The sequence below is a fragment of the Acomys minous genome (genome assembly GCF_964271855.1).
Source record: "Acomys minous genome assembly, chromosome: 5".
Classification (NCBI taxonomy): Eukaryota; Metazoa; Chordata; class Mammalia; order Rodentia; family Muridae; genus Acomys; species Acomys minous.
In genome coordinates this window covers 70,681,936-70,698,722 of record NC_140494.1, presented here as the reverse complement: position 1 = coordinate 70,698,722, position 16,787 = coordinate 70,681,936, and the positions used below count along the sequence as shown (strand labels likewise).

General features: G+C 40.6%; 1 protein-coding gene across 1 annotated transcript in view; it reads right to left on the bottom strand.

Moving 5' to 3' along the window:
- PDGFD (platelet derived growth factor D) overlaps positions 1–16,787 on the bottom strand; it is a 209,416-nt gene that overhangs the window by 60,221 nt on the left and 132,408 nt on the right. Inside the window, exons 2-3 of the mRNA XM_084781507.1 lie at positions 15,170–15,374; positions 11,122–11,302 (exon numbers count right to left, since the gene is read on the bottom strand). Coding sequence (XP_084637633.1) covers positions 11,122–11,302; positions 15,170–15,374 — 386 coding nt within the window. The remainder of the gene's footprint in view (positions 1–11,121; positions 11,303–15,169; positions 15,375–16,787) is intronic.

The following is a 16,787-nucleotide window of genomic DNA, read 5'->3' as shown; positions in this document are numbered from 1 at the left end:
ACCAATAAAATTAAAAAGAATGTTCAATTGTTTACCATTGTTTAGAGGAGGGAGTTTTGGTTTTCTCTTTAAGAGGAAAATTTAAAACAGCATAACATCATTAAAAGAGAGGGGGTCGGGGGAAGCAAAGAAAAGGGTTGAATGACATAAAAGCTTGTTTTACTTTTTCTAAGTGGTGAACATTACTAATTATGGTTCCTTTTCATCTCTGCATGCCTTAACTGCCCTTTGGTTTACACTCAAGGAGAAAGGTAGCTGTGGTTTGAATGACTACCCTATAGGACCAGGTGCCTTAGAACCAATGTGAGTAGAATTCACACCCAAAGACAACTGCTTAAAAATTACACACAAATCACCGCAGGGGCACATTGCCCGTCGCTGTAACCAGGGGGAGCCTTTCGTTCCATAGGACTGCCTCAGGCCATAGATGCAGAGATATCAACAGGTATTTTTGATTTCTTTATTTAAGTGTTTCATTCCTTCATCATAGTTTCCTTCTTTTTTATTTTTTATTGATTTATTCAGATTACAACTCAATTGTTCTCCCATCACTAATATCCTCCACTCCTCCACACCACCATACTATTACCCACCCTTAGGTCCGTGACTGAGGGGGATCTCCTCCAACACTTTATTGTCACAGGCTAACAAGTCTTATCTTGGTAGTCTGCCTATTCTTTCTTTGAGGGCCACCAGGGCTCCCCACCAAGGGGGAGGTTGTCAAATACGGAGCACCAGAGCTCATGTCAGAGTTAGTCCCTGCTCTCCACATACCTGTGGAGGGTGTCCTGTCCATTGACTAGATCAGAGTAAGGGCTTGGTGTTTACTACTTGTATTGTCCTTGGTGAGTGCAATAGTTTGAGAAGACACCCCTGAGTCCTGATCTACCCATGACGATGTTCTTGTAGGTTTCTAAGATCCTCTGGATCCTTCTATTTCCCTATCTCCTATATTCCTCTTACCTAGAGTCCCAGTAGGCTGTCCTGATGTCTGTCCCAATCTCTTGATATACTCACTCATAATTCAACACTAGCCCCAAAAGAATGTCCCCTAGTTTCCTTCTTTACCCTCTGCCTCATTTTTTTTCTTGGATAGGTCTGATTTTAGTACTGACCGTCCATTGGCTCTCTCCTACTTCCAGAATTCAACTGCTCCATGTCTTCTGTCCTTGCCTGCTTTCCTGCCTGTTTGTGACCATTTGTATCCAAGCTCATGCTCTTCCTGCAAATGGAAAAATGAATGGACTCCCACGTGGTATCAACTTCAGAGGATTCCTAAGACTATTGTGTCTGAGTGTGAATCAGTTAGAACCACTCTACTTTCGATTTTTGTCCCATAGAAGTCCTCATTCTGTCTTTATTAGCAAGTTTGGAGCCATGATTCATTATGAAGAAACTGTCTTGATATCCTTTTGGCTCTGGTATCACTTCTACTGAGCTGAATAAAGAAATCACAGGTGCAACACGTTCTCAGTTTGCAAGGCTGGGTGTTGTCATCATTCTAAAACACCTTGATTTTTCTTGCCTTTTGTTGTCCTTTACTCCAGTTGACCCAACCCCCTTTAAGGCTAAAAGCCCCTATTCGCCTGAGCTACGAAGACTTTGCAGGCATTTTATATAGCCTTCACACTGACTCAATTGTGCATTTCTCTCCCATGGGACTTTTAATTTCTTCTTATTCAAAGCAAGCCTTCAGAAACATTTGTAAACTGTGAATCATGAGGAGGAGGTTTGCTTCGGCACTCTTGTTTGAGACCAAATCTTCTTACGTAGCCTTAGCTGGCCTGCAGGTCACTATACAGCCTAAGGTGGGTTTGAATTAGTACCATTTTTGGCCCAGGCATCTACAAACACACTGCAGTTTTTGGCTGTGGAGGTACGAGCTTACTGGTTGCATGTAAGTATAATTAAACATGAGATAAAGAGGATACTGGACTTTCCAAGTGTCATTTAATAGCATCTCCTTCAAAGCTGGAACTATTTTTACTCAACACACAGGAAAGTAATCTGCTCATGTGATCAGCAAATGAGGTTTATAGGGAAAATTAATAAAGGCAGTAAAATAAAATTTCAAACACTCTTGTGTCAGAAAGGCCTAGCTAACATTGAAAAAAGCATTACAAGAAACCTAACATCTAAAGGCAAAACAAACAAGGCTTGGCACTATACTCGGGGATCCTTAAGACTCCATATGTGAGGTCTGGAGGGCTTCCTGAAATGCTGTGCATAATTCTGGGTATATTCATTCCTGTCTGAAGTAAGTCCACCACTTTTATTACTCCAGAAATCCTGCATACTGGTCCTGGCCCTGTGGTCACACAGTCAACCTCCTCACAGCCCTATGCTCACTGCCCCATTTGTTATTGGCTGTGTTAACTGTTTCTCTTGGAAAATAAGGAGCCTTCCCTAACACCAATTCTCTTTTTTTTCTATCTACTACTCTTTTTTTTAAATTAATTTATTCATATTACTTCTCAGTTGTTAGCCCATCCCTTGTATCCTCCCATTCCTTCCTTCTTCCGACTTCCCCCCTACTCCCCTCCCCTATGTCTGTGTCTGAGGGGGACCTCCCCCCCTGTATATGCTCATAGGGTATCAAGTCTCTCCTTGGTGACCTATTATCCTTCCTCTGAGTGCCACCAGGCGTCTCCATTCAAGCTGCCACGGTTCTCCATTCTAAATTTTCTTAAGGCAGTTTTCATGGTGATGCATAATTCATGGTTCAACAGCATATAATTTGTGATATGCAGGCTCTGCATGCATTAGACACCTTACATAGACTCTCCTATATCAAATCCTAGAAGGAGCCAAAGCTTTAGCAACTATTTTTTATTATCATTTTAGGTAGCAATAGCAATATATTATTATTGTTATCATTGTTGCTGCTGCTGTCAGGATTCTATCTACAAAACGATATGTTCTATAAAAGCAGTTTTGCTAAACTGATTACTATACACACAGTATTAACCTTAGTATATAGTATATAATAGGAGCCCAAGAGACTTAGGCTTTGTGGCACTTTGAAACCTATGAAAGACTAAGAAAGCGCAGCAAGGCTAAGAGATTTCTTTTCAGTGGTTAAGAGCATTGTCTTCTCTTCCAGAGGTCCTGAGCTCAGTTCCCAGCAACCATATAATAGCTCACAAAGAGCTATAATGTGATCTGATGTCCTCTTCTGGCATGCAGATATACATACAGATAGAACATTCATATACAAATAAATAAATATTAAAAACCAGTACTAGCATTTGAGGCTGGAGAGATGGCTCAGAGTTAAGGACACTGACTGTTCTTTCAGAGGTCCTGAGTTCAATTCCCAGCAACTGCATGGTGGCTCACAACCATCTATAATGTGACATAATGGCCTCTTCTGGCATGCAGGCATACATACAGGCAGAACAATGTATACGTGATAATAAATAAACAAATCTTTAAAAGAAAGATTTCTTTTCTCCCACTGACTGGGCTCTTCTCACCCTCTTAGCATTTTCTTCCTTTTTACCCTCTGCTACCTCCCACTAGAGGAGCCCAACTTTGCCTTTTGTTCCTTTGCCCATTAACATTGTTTACCTGGTCTTTGTTAAATTATCTTTACCCCACAATTACAGTAGATTTTCTCTCTTTCTTGATCATGAACTCTTTTATAGTGCTTTTATATATTTATACTTTAGAAAAAGAGTCTGACTAAAATAGTTGATTCACTTAAGCTCACAAAGAGAAACCTCTGTGGTCAGCGTAAGCTTTATAAAGTTGGTGAACTTTTAGACCATTCTAGAAATACTAAATAAGAATACTTTTTTCTCTCCTGTTTATTAAATGACTGGGCAAGAAGAGGACTACTCACAAGAAAGTATGTATAACCAACCTACAGAAGCTGCCAGCTTTGTGGGCCAGCACAACTGACTCAGGGACTTTGGAGCATTTGTCCCTACTGTGTGTCTGCCCATGACCACCCTCCTGGCTTTCTTTCTGCTCAGTGTCTTGACCAGTTTTTAGCATATGGTCTTACCTGACCTTCTGGTTTAGCTATTTAGTCCAATATAAACACAAAAACCTTAAGATGTGTGGAAAATAGGATGGACCAAGAATAGGAATAAGAAATGTCTGTTTTCTCACTTTCTGCAGTATTAGATATTGAAACCAGTGTCTTGAACATGGTTGGCAAGTGCTGTATTACTGACTTGTAGCTCAACCTCTCTCTCTCTCTCTCTCTCTCTCTCTCTCTCTCTCTCTCTCTCTCTCTCTCTCTCTCTCTCTCCTTTTTTGAAACTAGGTCTTGCTAAATTACCCAAGCTGGGTTTGAACTCACTATGTAACCTGGGCAGGCATTGATCTTGTGAGTCTCCTGTGTCAGACTCCTAAGTAAACTTGATTATAAGTCTGTACTGCCAAGCCCACCTCTTGGTTCTGTGACCCTCCTTGATACTCTCTTCTGTCAGCATCTGGGATGTCAAAGCACACACCAAAACAATTGCCAAGACCTAAGGCATGACATCATTTGCCTCTGCTCCAGATGCTTTTGTGGTTTAGCATTTGCTCTTCTCCTACAGCCTCAAATCACTTCCTTCTAATGATTCAGAGTTCACATGCCATTTTGCTTCAAATCATCCTTTTTGACTCTTTCAGTTGTCTGAGACCCTCCCCAGTTCTCACCACGTTGCTCTCTTTTACCTATTTGTATTGACCCTTCAAATAATCTTTATACAAACTAACTTAAAAAATAGTTCAGCTCATTGGAGTGATCAAATATTAAAGTACATTGCATGAAATTCTCAAAGAAGTAATAGAATATTACATTAAAAATAATTCAGCTTACAATGAGAATTAGGTTTCTTCATTTCTATTGTTGATAATTTCACTTATGTTTCACAAACTGGAGATTATCAATGAGTAATATTAGCACCCATGGAACTGTGGCAGAGGGTTTATCTTGTTAAACTCAGGGTTTCCTTCTTCTGTCTCTCTCTCTTCCTCTTCTTCCAAAGCTTCCATTCCCTTCTATATTCAGCAGTTACTTGTAAATGAATATTTGATTTGTTTAAGCTATAATCTCTATGGAATCTTCATGGGTCCACTCAAGGTAAATTCACTATAGGGGTAAGACTAAAAAGACTTCTTTAATACAATTGCCTTAAAACAATTTTCAAAAGTGATAATAGTGGGGGATGTAGCACATTTCAATGTATTAAATATACTGAAATTTATTAACAGAAAAGGTTTGAGTCAGTTTACAATGACCATTCTTTTTTTAAAATTAAAATAATTTTATTTACTATTAAATAGACATATGTGTAAATATTGTACCATAAGATTTGGAGTTATTGTGTTTATTATAACATACAATAAGATATTTCTTCCTTGGTTGAAGGAAGTGAAATATGTTCAGAGTTTATAAGTGTGCACACATACACTTGCATGCATGCAATTGCACATACATACTTTCCACGTTGTACATATACATTCATACCTATATACACATACATCACGTGGCACTTGGTGTTGTAGTAATACCATTGATGGTGACTATAGTACTGATCTCAGTGATTAATATATTCCACGCAGAGTGGCTTAGGATAATTTAACCATGAAAAGCAGTGTCATAAGCATCATTTTCATTGTGGAGTTGAGGAAACTGAAGCCATAGATAGCGGAGCTGAAATTCACAGCAGTGTCTTGGCTGTCCTCTGCCCATGAACACTGTGTGCAATGCTAGATTTAACTAAACATTAGGAGGTTTTTCCTAACTATGTGCCACATTTTATTCACTCCACCACAAACTGGATTGGAGGTGGGCGGTCCTCATTTATTTAGATAGCTGCATCAAACAAGGGTGTTATAGTGTTATACACTCTGCCTAATTGTGCCTCCTGGAGCCATCTAGTCCTACAAGGGGAGGGAAATGAGGAGAAAGACAGAGCAAGGAAGTGGAGCCATGCAGCTCTTTTATGGGTCACAGTTTGTCAGAGAAGAGTCATGTCTACAAACTTCTGGTACATGGCACTCTGTAGATTATGTATGGGATTAAATGTTTGTACTCCTTTTATCTTCGAAAAGTTAGTTGTTGCTTGTCTGGAGGAGACTGATATTAGTGATGGGGAAGGTAAGTATCATCATTACTGAGCACTAAGTATGTAGAGAGAAGCATTCTTATCTTTCCAAAACCTTATACCAATCCCAGTGTTGCAGTTGAAAAGGCATAAAATAAAAACCTTGTCCAACAGCACACTATCAGCTGCAGGGGAAGCGTGCCTCCAGTAAGAAGCATGCCGTATTGTACAGCTGTCTCACCTGTCTGCTCTGGAGGGCACTATGACAGGTGCTGGGGGAAAAGGTGGAAGACTGGATTCCAAGCACATTAAACAAAGCCTAGATGTAAGATTCATTCCCATCCTCCCATGCTTCTCTCATCTAGAGTCCCAATAGAATGTCCTCCCCTCTGTCTCACCTGGTGGCACTCAGAGGAAGGACAGCAGGTTACCAAGAAGAGACTTGATACCCTATGAACATATACAGGGGGAGGTAATCCCCCTCAGGAACAGTCATAGGGGAGGGGAATAAGGGGAAAATGGGAGGGAGGGAAGAATGGGAGGATACAAGGGATGGGATAACCATTGAGATGTAACAAGAATAAATTAATAAAAAAATAAAATGTTATAAAAAAAGGAAAATGAAAAAAAAAAGATTCATTCCCATCACAAGTCACATTATTTCAGAGTCACTCATTAGTCCTCCACATTCTCTTATAATAAAGCTTGATTAAAATATAAGTCGGACTTCTCCTAAAACTGTATGAAAACTGGACATGTACATCTAGTTCCAGTATCTTGAGTCTTTATGTCTCCGAGAACCTACTACGTACAGCCTCTGAGGATGCCTGTGAAAGAAGATGTGCCCTGGTGTATTTGAAGAGTCACTGAGGTAGAAAGATACCCGCTGTGAGGCCCAATCAGAAAGACTGAGGATTAAGGGCTCCATCCCTCTCTTTACAGGGATGTCCTGACTCCTTGAAAACAATTCCTAAAGCTCAACTTTCTAGAATGCCTACTACTACTCAAACAGGGGGGATACAAAACAGTTTCGTTCAGCCCCAGACACACTTACTATCCTGATAATCACTATTTATAGACTTGTTAGCTGCTGAACACTTTAAATACACTGTATCTCTATTAACTTACATCAAGGCCCACTTACTTCTTCAAATTTTGCTTTACAAAGTCTCTCTAAGTAAAATACACATAGAAATAAAGTGATTTTCCAAACACCATGTTCAAGACACATGACATTTTCTATACCTACTGAAGGAAAATCAGGCAGAAGAATTCTGTTAAAAATTCACCTGTCTATAGAGTTTCTAGATTCTAGACATTGCACTCATTTTGCCTTTCGCAGTTTAGGTCCCCAAACTCTTTGATCCTAACTTTCCATATTTAGTGCAAGAAGTTTATTACAAAAGGTATATGCACTTCAATGAAACAGAGATTAATAAGGAAAACACAGCAGTCTCATGCACATTTTCTTTCTGTAAGGTACAGTTGAACGTAGCTGTGAAGATAACAAAGGGGGTTGATTTTCAGCAGTTGACCTCAGACCATGACTTCTGTCTGTTGGGAGCACAAAGGTCCTTGCACCACAGATCACCGAGTTAACTAGGAATTTTAATCACACAGGATTGTCTCCCCCCAGGAGGAAATGAGCACCTGTTTTCACCTAGAAGGTTGGGAGGAAATGTTGCGAATGACCTGGTAACCTTTGCTATCTGCAGAGCCAGACCTCACCTGAGTGTCCATACTCTACCTTCCTAAGTCTTTATATTTGGCTTTGTTTCTCAGTCAATATAACCCATCTTTAGAGGAGCTGCCACATGTATATAGCCCTCTCACCTCTACACTATCTCAGTCAAAAACCACATCAGTTCCTAGGTCCTTATGCTATAGAAATCTCTTCATACACACTGGTGCTATGAGTTGAGTCTTGATGTGATTATTTTTCCTTGTGCACCAAGGATTGTATTATACCAGGAAGCTTTTTTTTCCAAAACTGTACTGTGCTTAAATAGGCCTACAATAAATCGCTTGATGTCAGACTCTATAGAAATTTTAACCAGCACTTCTTAAGCTCTGCTAAACTGAGTTTTCTTTCTTTCCTCTCATGGTCCATTTCCAGTGATGCTTCCATGGACCCCCATAGCTGTCTAATATCCCACTTAACATTGGATAGAGAGTGGGTGGAAAGGCTGCATTAAGGCCCCTAACTTCTCACATGAGTCCATTCATTATTTTATAAGATCATATATGTACTGCGCAGCTGTTTTACCACAACAGTGTTGTTATTAGAAATGAGATGTCTGTGGAGATGGCAGCTCTGTGGATAGACTGCTTGCTGTGCAAGCATGAGGTGCTGAGTTCAGATCCCCAGCATCACATACCAGACAACTGTGATGGTAACTATAGTTCCGGGGCAGGGAGGGCAGAGGCAGGAGAATCTTGGAGACCTGCTGACCACTTAGTAAATCCCAAACAGATAACTGGTTTCAGTGAGAGAAACAAAGAACCTAGTTCCAAGTGTCAAGTTTCTGGATGGGGGAGGGCATGTCCCCAAAGATCCTCCCAAATCATACAGACTGTGTTCTTGGTTACTCACTAGAACTAGGTAATATGGCCTTATTGCTGAAGACATCACACATGTTGGCTATAAGACATGGAGAGAGCAAACTGGCACTGACCTGGAAGAACAGAAGCTGCCTCCCCGGCTTGCTAACTTTCATGGTGCCACAAGACATTGGAGGAGAAAAGGTGTCAATGATTTGACCCATCTGTGAACCCTACAAGCCACAGTAATGACTGGCCTGGCAAGATACGCCTAATGTCAAAATAGTGACATGAATGCTATGGAGGTAAGCAAAAGATTTTGAATTGGGTTTAAGGCTTGATCCAGACTTAGAAACACATGGCTGGTACAGTAAACCTGAACCCATGCCTGTGGTGGTCATAGGCCCTAGGGAGAACTTATTATTTTGCTTAGGGGACATAGTATCAAATGTCTTCTAAATACTTACCTTTGCACCCATTGTGTAACTCTCACCCCTCATCAGAGAGTCTGCTTTTTATGCTAAGATGACAGTTAACACAGACTCACAACTAATTAAGGAACAGAGAATAAGTGACTGTGGAACATCATGGACACAGTAGCAGAAAAGCCAGAGGTAGGAGAAGATTGCTACAATAATGTCTTCTGAACACAATAGGATCATGGCAGTCAGGAACACTCAACATCAGTTGGTGCCTGGATAAGGGCTACACAAGATAAAGCAGCCAACATTCCAGCCTGGGAAGTCAAGGAGATCATAAAGTACCCAGCCCCACCCCCAACTGAAGAGCAATTGGCAGTTGATGGTCACAGAGGGAGAGACTTCTTTTCAATGGTGTAGCCCAGAGTAGGGTGCCAATGGATGATGGTATGTGGGCTAGGGGCAACAGTAATATATCTCAGAGAAGTGTAAGAGTGAGGTGGGGAAAGGGGAGGAAGGGAGGAAGGGAGGAAGAGAGGGGGTAAGGGAAGGAAAGAGAGACAGATGAGATGAGACAGAGAGAGGAGAGAGAGAGAGAGAGAGAGAGAGAGAGAGAGAGAGAGAGAGAGAGAGAGAGATTGAGAGATTTTCCTGGCGATTATCCAGGAATAATTGGAGGGGGAAGTAGGGAGGCAGAATATATTACTTAGCCTGTATTCTGTATTCATGTATGAAATTATCAATGAATAAATAAAAGCTTAAAAAGTAAGGTAGAGAAATTAGCATATATCTCCACAAGCACCTAATGGACAAATTCATCCACACATTTGTTCCCCTACATACAAACAATGAATACAAAATTAATAATAATAATAATAATAATAATAATAATAATAATAATAATAGAAAGAAAAAAGTATCTCTGACTTATGGACCAATGTCTAAGGCATCACAGAAGGCATATGTCCTGGAGTGGCAGTCCTTGATAGAACTTTCTCTAAGCCTGTCTGCTCATCACTAGTTGAATGGGCCAAGTCCACTTTGCCATGAACAAGTATAAACAGATGTATCACTGATTACATACATTAAAGGGGAAGAAATGGAGAAACTGAACATTCACACCTAGTTTCAATGTTTCACAGTACCACATAAGTCTGCAGTGATGTAAACCATGATGGATAGATTATTTCCAAATTAAAACTTGAACCAGTGTCAGCTTATGCTAGCTTTTCATCAATAGTGTTCTGATGTACAACTTACTATTTGTTTAATAGCTCAGAACAATTCAAGGAAACAGCTGTTAAAAACAGCAAGATATTTTTCTATTCTAAATTCGATTAAAATATAAAAGACAAAAAGACCCAACAAACTGATGCCATTTAGAGCAGCATACATGAAGATGCATGGCCATGTGTGGCCCAGTAGCTAGGATTAGCTCTAATGTAGATTCCAGGTTACTAAGAGGTTGAGTATTTCTAAATACTCAGAACCATTTGATGTTGAAAATGGCTCCTAAGAGGTTCAGGCAGAAGGCGGATTATAAAAAGCATGAGTGTATCAAACAGGATTCAGATTCCTGGGCCTAAAGCAGGACTTCATGGTCCTGAAGGTGCTGCTGACTCTGAGGCTCATGGCCAGCAGCACAGGCCCTTCTCAACTCTGAGGCTTTATATCAGCTACAATCAGCAGGATTTTAATTCTACAGTAACATTTGCCAACAATTTTTCATAGCAAAGAGGGAAATACTTGTTTTCTTTTTTAACTTTTAAAGCATGTTATACACACACACACACACACACACACACACACACACACACGCACACACACCTGGCTATATATACTTATCTTGCTTTGGTTGAATTGGCCACACTATAGACTCTTTCCCATTTCTATTTTCCCTTCAAAATTCACTGCTCCAAGTTTGGCAGACTAGATCTAAACGGTTTGCCTTACAAACAAAGACTTTCTTTAAGATTTTCTCCATAGGGAAGAAATAAAACATGCCATAAGGAATTAAGTACATTATCCCTCAGACCACAAAATGATCACACAAAATGATTCTTATGCTATGAATCCAGTGTCTGCTTTAATAACAGGATGGTTCAACTACTCACCACAAAAGAATAATAAATCTTGAATCCAGGTTTTGCCACAAAGTAGTTATCGGACTTAAATGTGATTTTAATCTGGTTTGTTCGTGATGTTATCCTTGGAGGGATTTCCTTGTGGCCACACCACCTGCCTCTGACAACAGTGCTGGTTTCAGAGATATCTTCAACTTCCACAAAATCATACCTGGAAACAATTCCTTAGTGTTTTTACTAAAGTTGATTTTAGGTGCTGAGAAATCAAGACTAACATTGACTTCCTATGACTTACCAACTAATTAAAAACAATGACCCGGAGAAATGTGCAAAGCCAAAAAACTAGTTTAGGCAATGCTTTCCAAACTTGAAATTCAAAAATCTACCCGAGAGAAAAGTGATATACCCCATTACGACAATTACAACGGCCTATATAGTTAAAAGGAGCTTTCAGAACATGAAGGTTACAATATTTTCTGGGAAAAATAAATAGCTGTAAACTGTTAACACCCACCAGAGGTAAGTTGAATTACATGTCACTGCGTGAACCTTCTTTTCATTTTGAATCAATTTGATCCACTCAGGCTTCCTTTAGAAGTATGTGCTTGACATCTCCATAGACCAAGGAGTCTATTTTTTTAATTGTCTTTTACAAAAACCACATGATAACATATGCTTTTTTCATAAAAGAAAGTATATAATATTAAGGGTCTATGGGTGTTAATCAGTAGCTGCTGGTTGATTCCAGCAGGGGGTGGATAAGCTTTGTATGCGTTGACACAGGATCACTTTTTAGCACTGGTCACAGAAACATAGACTCCCAAGACTATAGACAACAGCACACATCCATTAACTATTGCTGCTTGTAGTGCTTCTACCCGTGCCAGCTTAATGTTCCATCTGTGACATACCTACATTCTTTATGGAGCATCTATTCTATTCCAGGACCCCCTCTGGTCCTGGTCCATTCTAAAGATCAATTAAACAGTCTATCCTACAGCTGGTCAAAACTCTGACTCCTCATCTCCACCTTTCCCCCAAGTACTTCACAAAGTCGCAAGCAAGTGTCAGGCACTCTTGTGAACAGAGGCAGACGTCTCACGTGTCTTTTTTCCCTGTTATAAAGCAGCATAAGATGTATCAGGTCTGAATGTGCAGAAAAACAACTGCCACTTGCTGCTTTTACTCACTGCAGGGTTTTCACTGCATTGGGAAGGGCAGTTTTAAAGAGGAGCTTTAAATAACAATATACTGACTAAATATTCCTGACAGTGATTTATAGGGCTCTTTTGCCCTTTGCCTCAGTTTCTCTGTAGGCAAAATAAAGTTTATAAAATTTTACTAGCTAGACATCTGCTGAGTGCTGTGTAAATTAATCATTTAGTGTTTATATGGTTCTTGGAAGGTAAAAAGCACTGAGAAAGAGTTACTACTATTCAAGCAATAAAGTGTGTATATATACATATATATAAAATCAGTGAGGGAGAAGATCATAAGAAATGAATTGCATTTTATTTTACATATAATATGTGTAAATACTATTTACTGTACACACAATCTATTTGAAAGATTTTTAATAATACTGTTTCACTTTTACTTTTAGTGTAATTTTAAGCTGAGTCCCTATGAAGCACACATCCCAGGCTAGTGAGGACTGTGAGCTGGGCTCTGTTTCATCTACTTCATCCTTTTATCATTCTACCTCATCCTGGAAAATGTGAGAAGCAACTTGAATGGATGAATGGTCCAGAAAATAAGCCACCCAATACTTGTTTGAATATTGTGTAGGATCAAATTTCATTTCACCAGTAGCTTCCTTTCTGTAACAAGAAAACAGACATCTGGCCCTTGTCTTTGTCTCTCCCCTAATACCTCTGGAGTTTCCAAGTGATAGAATGAGGAGAGAATCTTCTGTTTTTCACTTCGGTTTATGCTAACAATGGGCCCATTGATGTGGACTTCAGGATGGAGGCAGTGCACCAGCACGCTCAAAGAATGACTGGAGGTTAGAACTGCATCCCCAGATCTCCAGCTGAAGGGAGGACCTGGAGAATGACTTCAATCACCACCCATGCCCAGAAGTCACGTAATGAACTCTACAATGCTTGTAACTTCTGGGTTGGTGAACGTGTCAAGGTTGTTTGGAGAAGGTGCTCTTTCCATGTGGTCTACTTTGTTCATCTCTTCTGTGGGGAAATCTTGGGCTGCATCCTAAACTGGTAACCAATAAGCCAAGGGGCTCTGTGATATTTTTGTGAGCTGTGATGGCAATTCAGCCAAAGCCAAGGAGGGTTTGTGGGGCTTTCTGATCACGGTTGGTAGGGCAGAAGACTGGAGGCCTGAGACATGCCATTCAACAAAGGGGAAATTCATGTGATCTAACTCTTGTCCTGGGGAGCTGGATGCAAACCCAAGTGACTAGGCCAGAATTGCATTGAACTGCAGGACACTCAGCAGATGTTAGCGCATTGTGTGCAGTGGAGAAAACAAAACTGCCAACCATGCATATTTTGTGCCCATGATGATACACAATTTCTAACTTTTATGAGATTTAGAATCACTAGGGATGCCTGCCTCTGGGGAAGCATGTGGGAAATTATCTTTATTAGGTTAGTTGAGCAGAGAAGACACAGCCATTGTGGAGGCACCATTCTCTGGGCCTCGGTCCTGGGTAGCACAGTAACAAGAAATAGCTGACCACCAAGCGTTCATCACTGCTCATTTCTTGACTGGCATTGCACACTGACCAGCTGCTTTGACTTCCCTGCCCTGATGGACAGTGTCAAACATATCCTAGATGGAAACAGATCATTCTACCATCCATGTTATCACCCTTAACACTTTTTTAATAGCGCTTTTCTTTTTCCTCCCCCCCTTTTTTTTTTGTCAGCACAAAGAAAGATTAGTTCTCTTTTTCAAGGTTGAAAAGAGACAAGATCAGCGTAATCTATTCTCTTTGTAAATATTAACTAGCTCTTCTCATGTGTATTTGTCTCTGCTTTCTGGCATATATTACCCTCTGTGGTCCTAGAAAATAATGGTCAACACTGTTATTTTCTGGGAAAAATAGCAGCATAATAAAAGCTGTCAGCATAATAAATATGCAACAAAGGACAACCAAATCGGACGCACCTCCTTTTGTCATTCAAAGGAAAATAAACTGTTGAAAGGATTTAGTAGTTCAGGAGTTCATTGGCAATGCAGAACAAGTACAGCCAGTAAAGCACAGGGAGGAAAAAATTCCTCCCCATGTCTCAAGCAGGGTAATTAAGGGAGTAAGGTACTGTGTGCCAACAAGTCAAAGAACAACAGCCTGAACCATCTCTGAGAAGCATTCTAATGAGGGATGGGGATTAGCCTGCTTTCAACTTTCCCCCATCAAGAAACAGACATCTCTGAAGAGCACACAGATCCCTAGGTCTCCTGCCTTCCTTCTCATGCCTATCAGGGAAGAGTCAGGAAGGCAGCACCCTGCTTCTCTGTCACCATCTCTGCAGTCACTCGACCAAGCAGGAGCTTTGCTCTCTGTGCCTGTGCCAGACACTAACCAGGGTAGGCAGTTCTGGGGGACCTGGATTGGATGCATCTACCTGCTCACAAAGGCCTCTCCGTGCCGTGGAAGTTCAGAGATCCCCACAGAATCTATTCTTTGCAGGGAAACATGCAATTGTGATTGATGGCAGTGAACACTTCCATGGGTCTTCTGCAACACCAATGAAACAGTTTTTAAAAAGAATGGCCATTGGGATTGTTCATATTGATGGTGGCACTGTTCTCCAAGCTAGGGTCTTAGAGTCCATGAAAAGGAGAAAACAAAATGCCTACTAACATCAGTCCCTCTTTTCTTCCTGACAGTTGACACCCTGTAACCAGTAACTACAACTGAAATGATACCCTCGAACAGTGGGCAAAAGTACATCCTTTTTCCTCAAACTGCTTTTAAATAGAAATGGGGAAAGTAGCTAATACAGGAATGGCATGGGTAACTCCAAAGAGTTTAAGAGGAATATTCAATGTGATGCTTTAACTCGCATTCACCCCTTTGACTAGAACACTAGCGAGGATTATGTTCTCTTACCTACAGATATCATTTTCTGCTTCCTCTAGTCCAAATTTATGGTCAAAGGCCAGCTGTATCCGTGTTTTCTCTGGGGAACGGAGCCGCCATGTCAGAAGCAGGTTCCTTGGGTAGCTCTTGGGAAAGCGAGGACTCTGAATGTGGCCATTGCCTGTCACCTGAATGTGCTCTTCTCTCCGGTACAAGTCTGTCAGGTTATTGCTCTCTGTTGGCAGTGACAATTTGTAGAAATTAGTATGTTGCTCCAATTACAGGAAAGAGAGAGAGAGAGAGAGAGAGAGAGAGAGAGACAGAGAGAGAGAGAGAGAGACAGAGAGAGAGACAGAGACAGAGAGAGAGAGAGAGAGAGAGAGAGAGAGAGAGAGAGAGAGAGAGAGAGAGAGAGAGAGAGAGAGAAATTTACAACACGACATTTCAAGGCACTTCTTGATTTAGATTAAAAACATAACACCAAGAGTTAGACTTGGGTCAACAAAAATTCCATATTTCTCTTTTGCCTGCTTTCCCAAATTCTTTACAGTTCCCAGTGCTGGATACCTCATAACTTTGGGGTTATCCTCCATTGCTCTTGAGGTTTCACACCTCAGATTCATTTAGATTGAAATCAAGTGAGAATAACTTCAAACAGTTCATATTTTCTCTTTACTATGGTATACAAACAAAATAATTAGTTAGGTTTCACAGTATTTCTAGTGACAACAGGGCTTAGCTAATATCACAGAATGAATGATCACAAAAAGAGAATGTATTAGTGTGTTCAAAGCCCACTTATGATTTGTTCAAATAAAAACTTTTAAGTGAGTTTTTCTATCATAAGCCCAGGAAGTTTCTCCTTTTGGCTTTCTGTGGCTTACAAGGATCTAATTTACATTGTATTTTCTGAATGCTTTATAACAAAGAACATATTTAGTCTCTGCCTTTGGTTCCCAGGAATAGGCTACAGACCCTTGAAATTCTCACTCATTTAGTTAGGAGGATCTCCGTGTTCGTGATGGGGCTCCTGGGACTACACCTTAATTTATGCTCATGGTTAAGTTTACGTGAGCTCCTTAGTTTCAGGGTGAGTACTAGACATATCAGAAAGACCAGGAGGGTAGAGAGGTCTTTAGTCAGGGAATATCAAGACTGGAATTGCCAAAGTCCAAGGATGGCAGGGGACAGGTATCCACTTCACACTGGCAGCCAGTCATGCTGCATAACGAGACTGCAGCGAAATCTCTGAACACTCTTGAAGCTCCCTGCTGGTGAGACACATGCTTCTCCAGGAGGGGACATAACCAAGGAACACATGACGCCTTCCAGGGCTGATTTTGCTGTTTTACTACCAGACTTCTCGTATAGTGTTTTCCCAAGTCATGAAAGGGTTACATACGGGAACTCTTGCATTAGTAGCCAGTTGGTCAGCAGTGCAGGTGGTATGAGATTTGTAGCAAGTGTGAACTGAGAGCAGTTTTGTGGTGCTGTACGTTTAATCTCTGAAATGACTGGAATTCGAATCAGAACTGCATTCCTGCATAGTGGATATAATTTTCTACGTTTCAGTATTCAGAATTCTTTGCATGTTTAGGGTTTCTGAACCACATAATAAACAGACCTCCAACCACAGTCTATTTGTGTC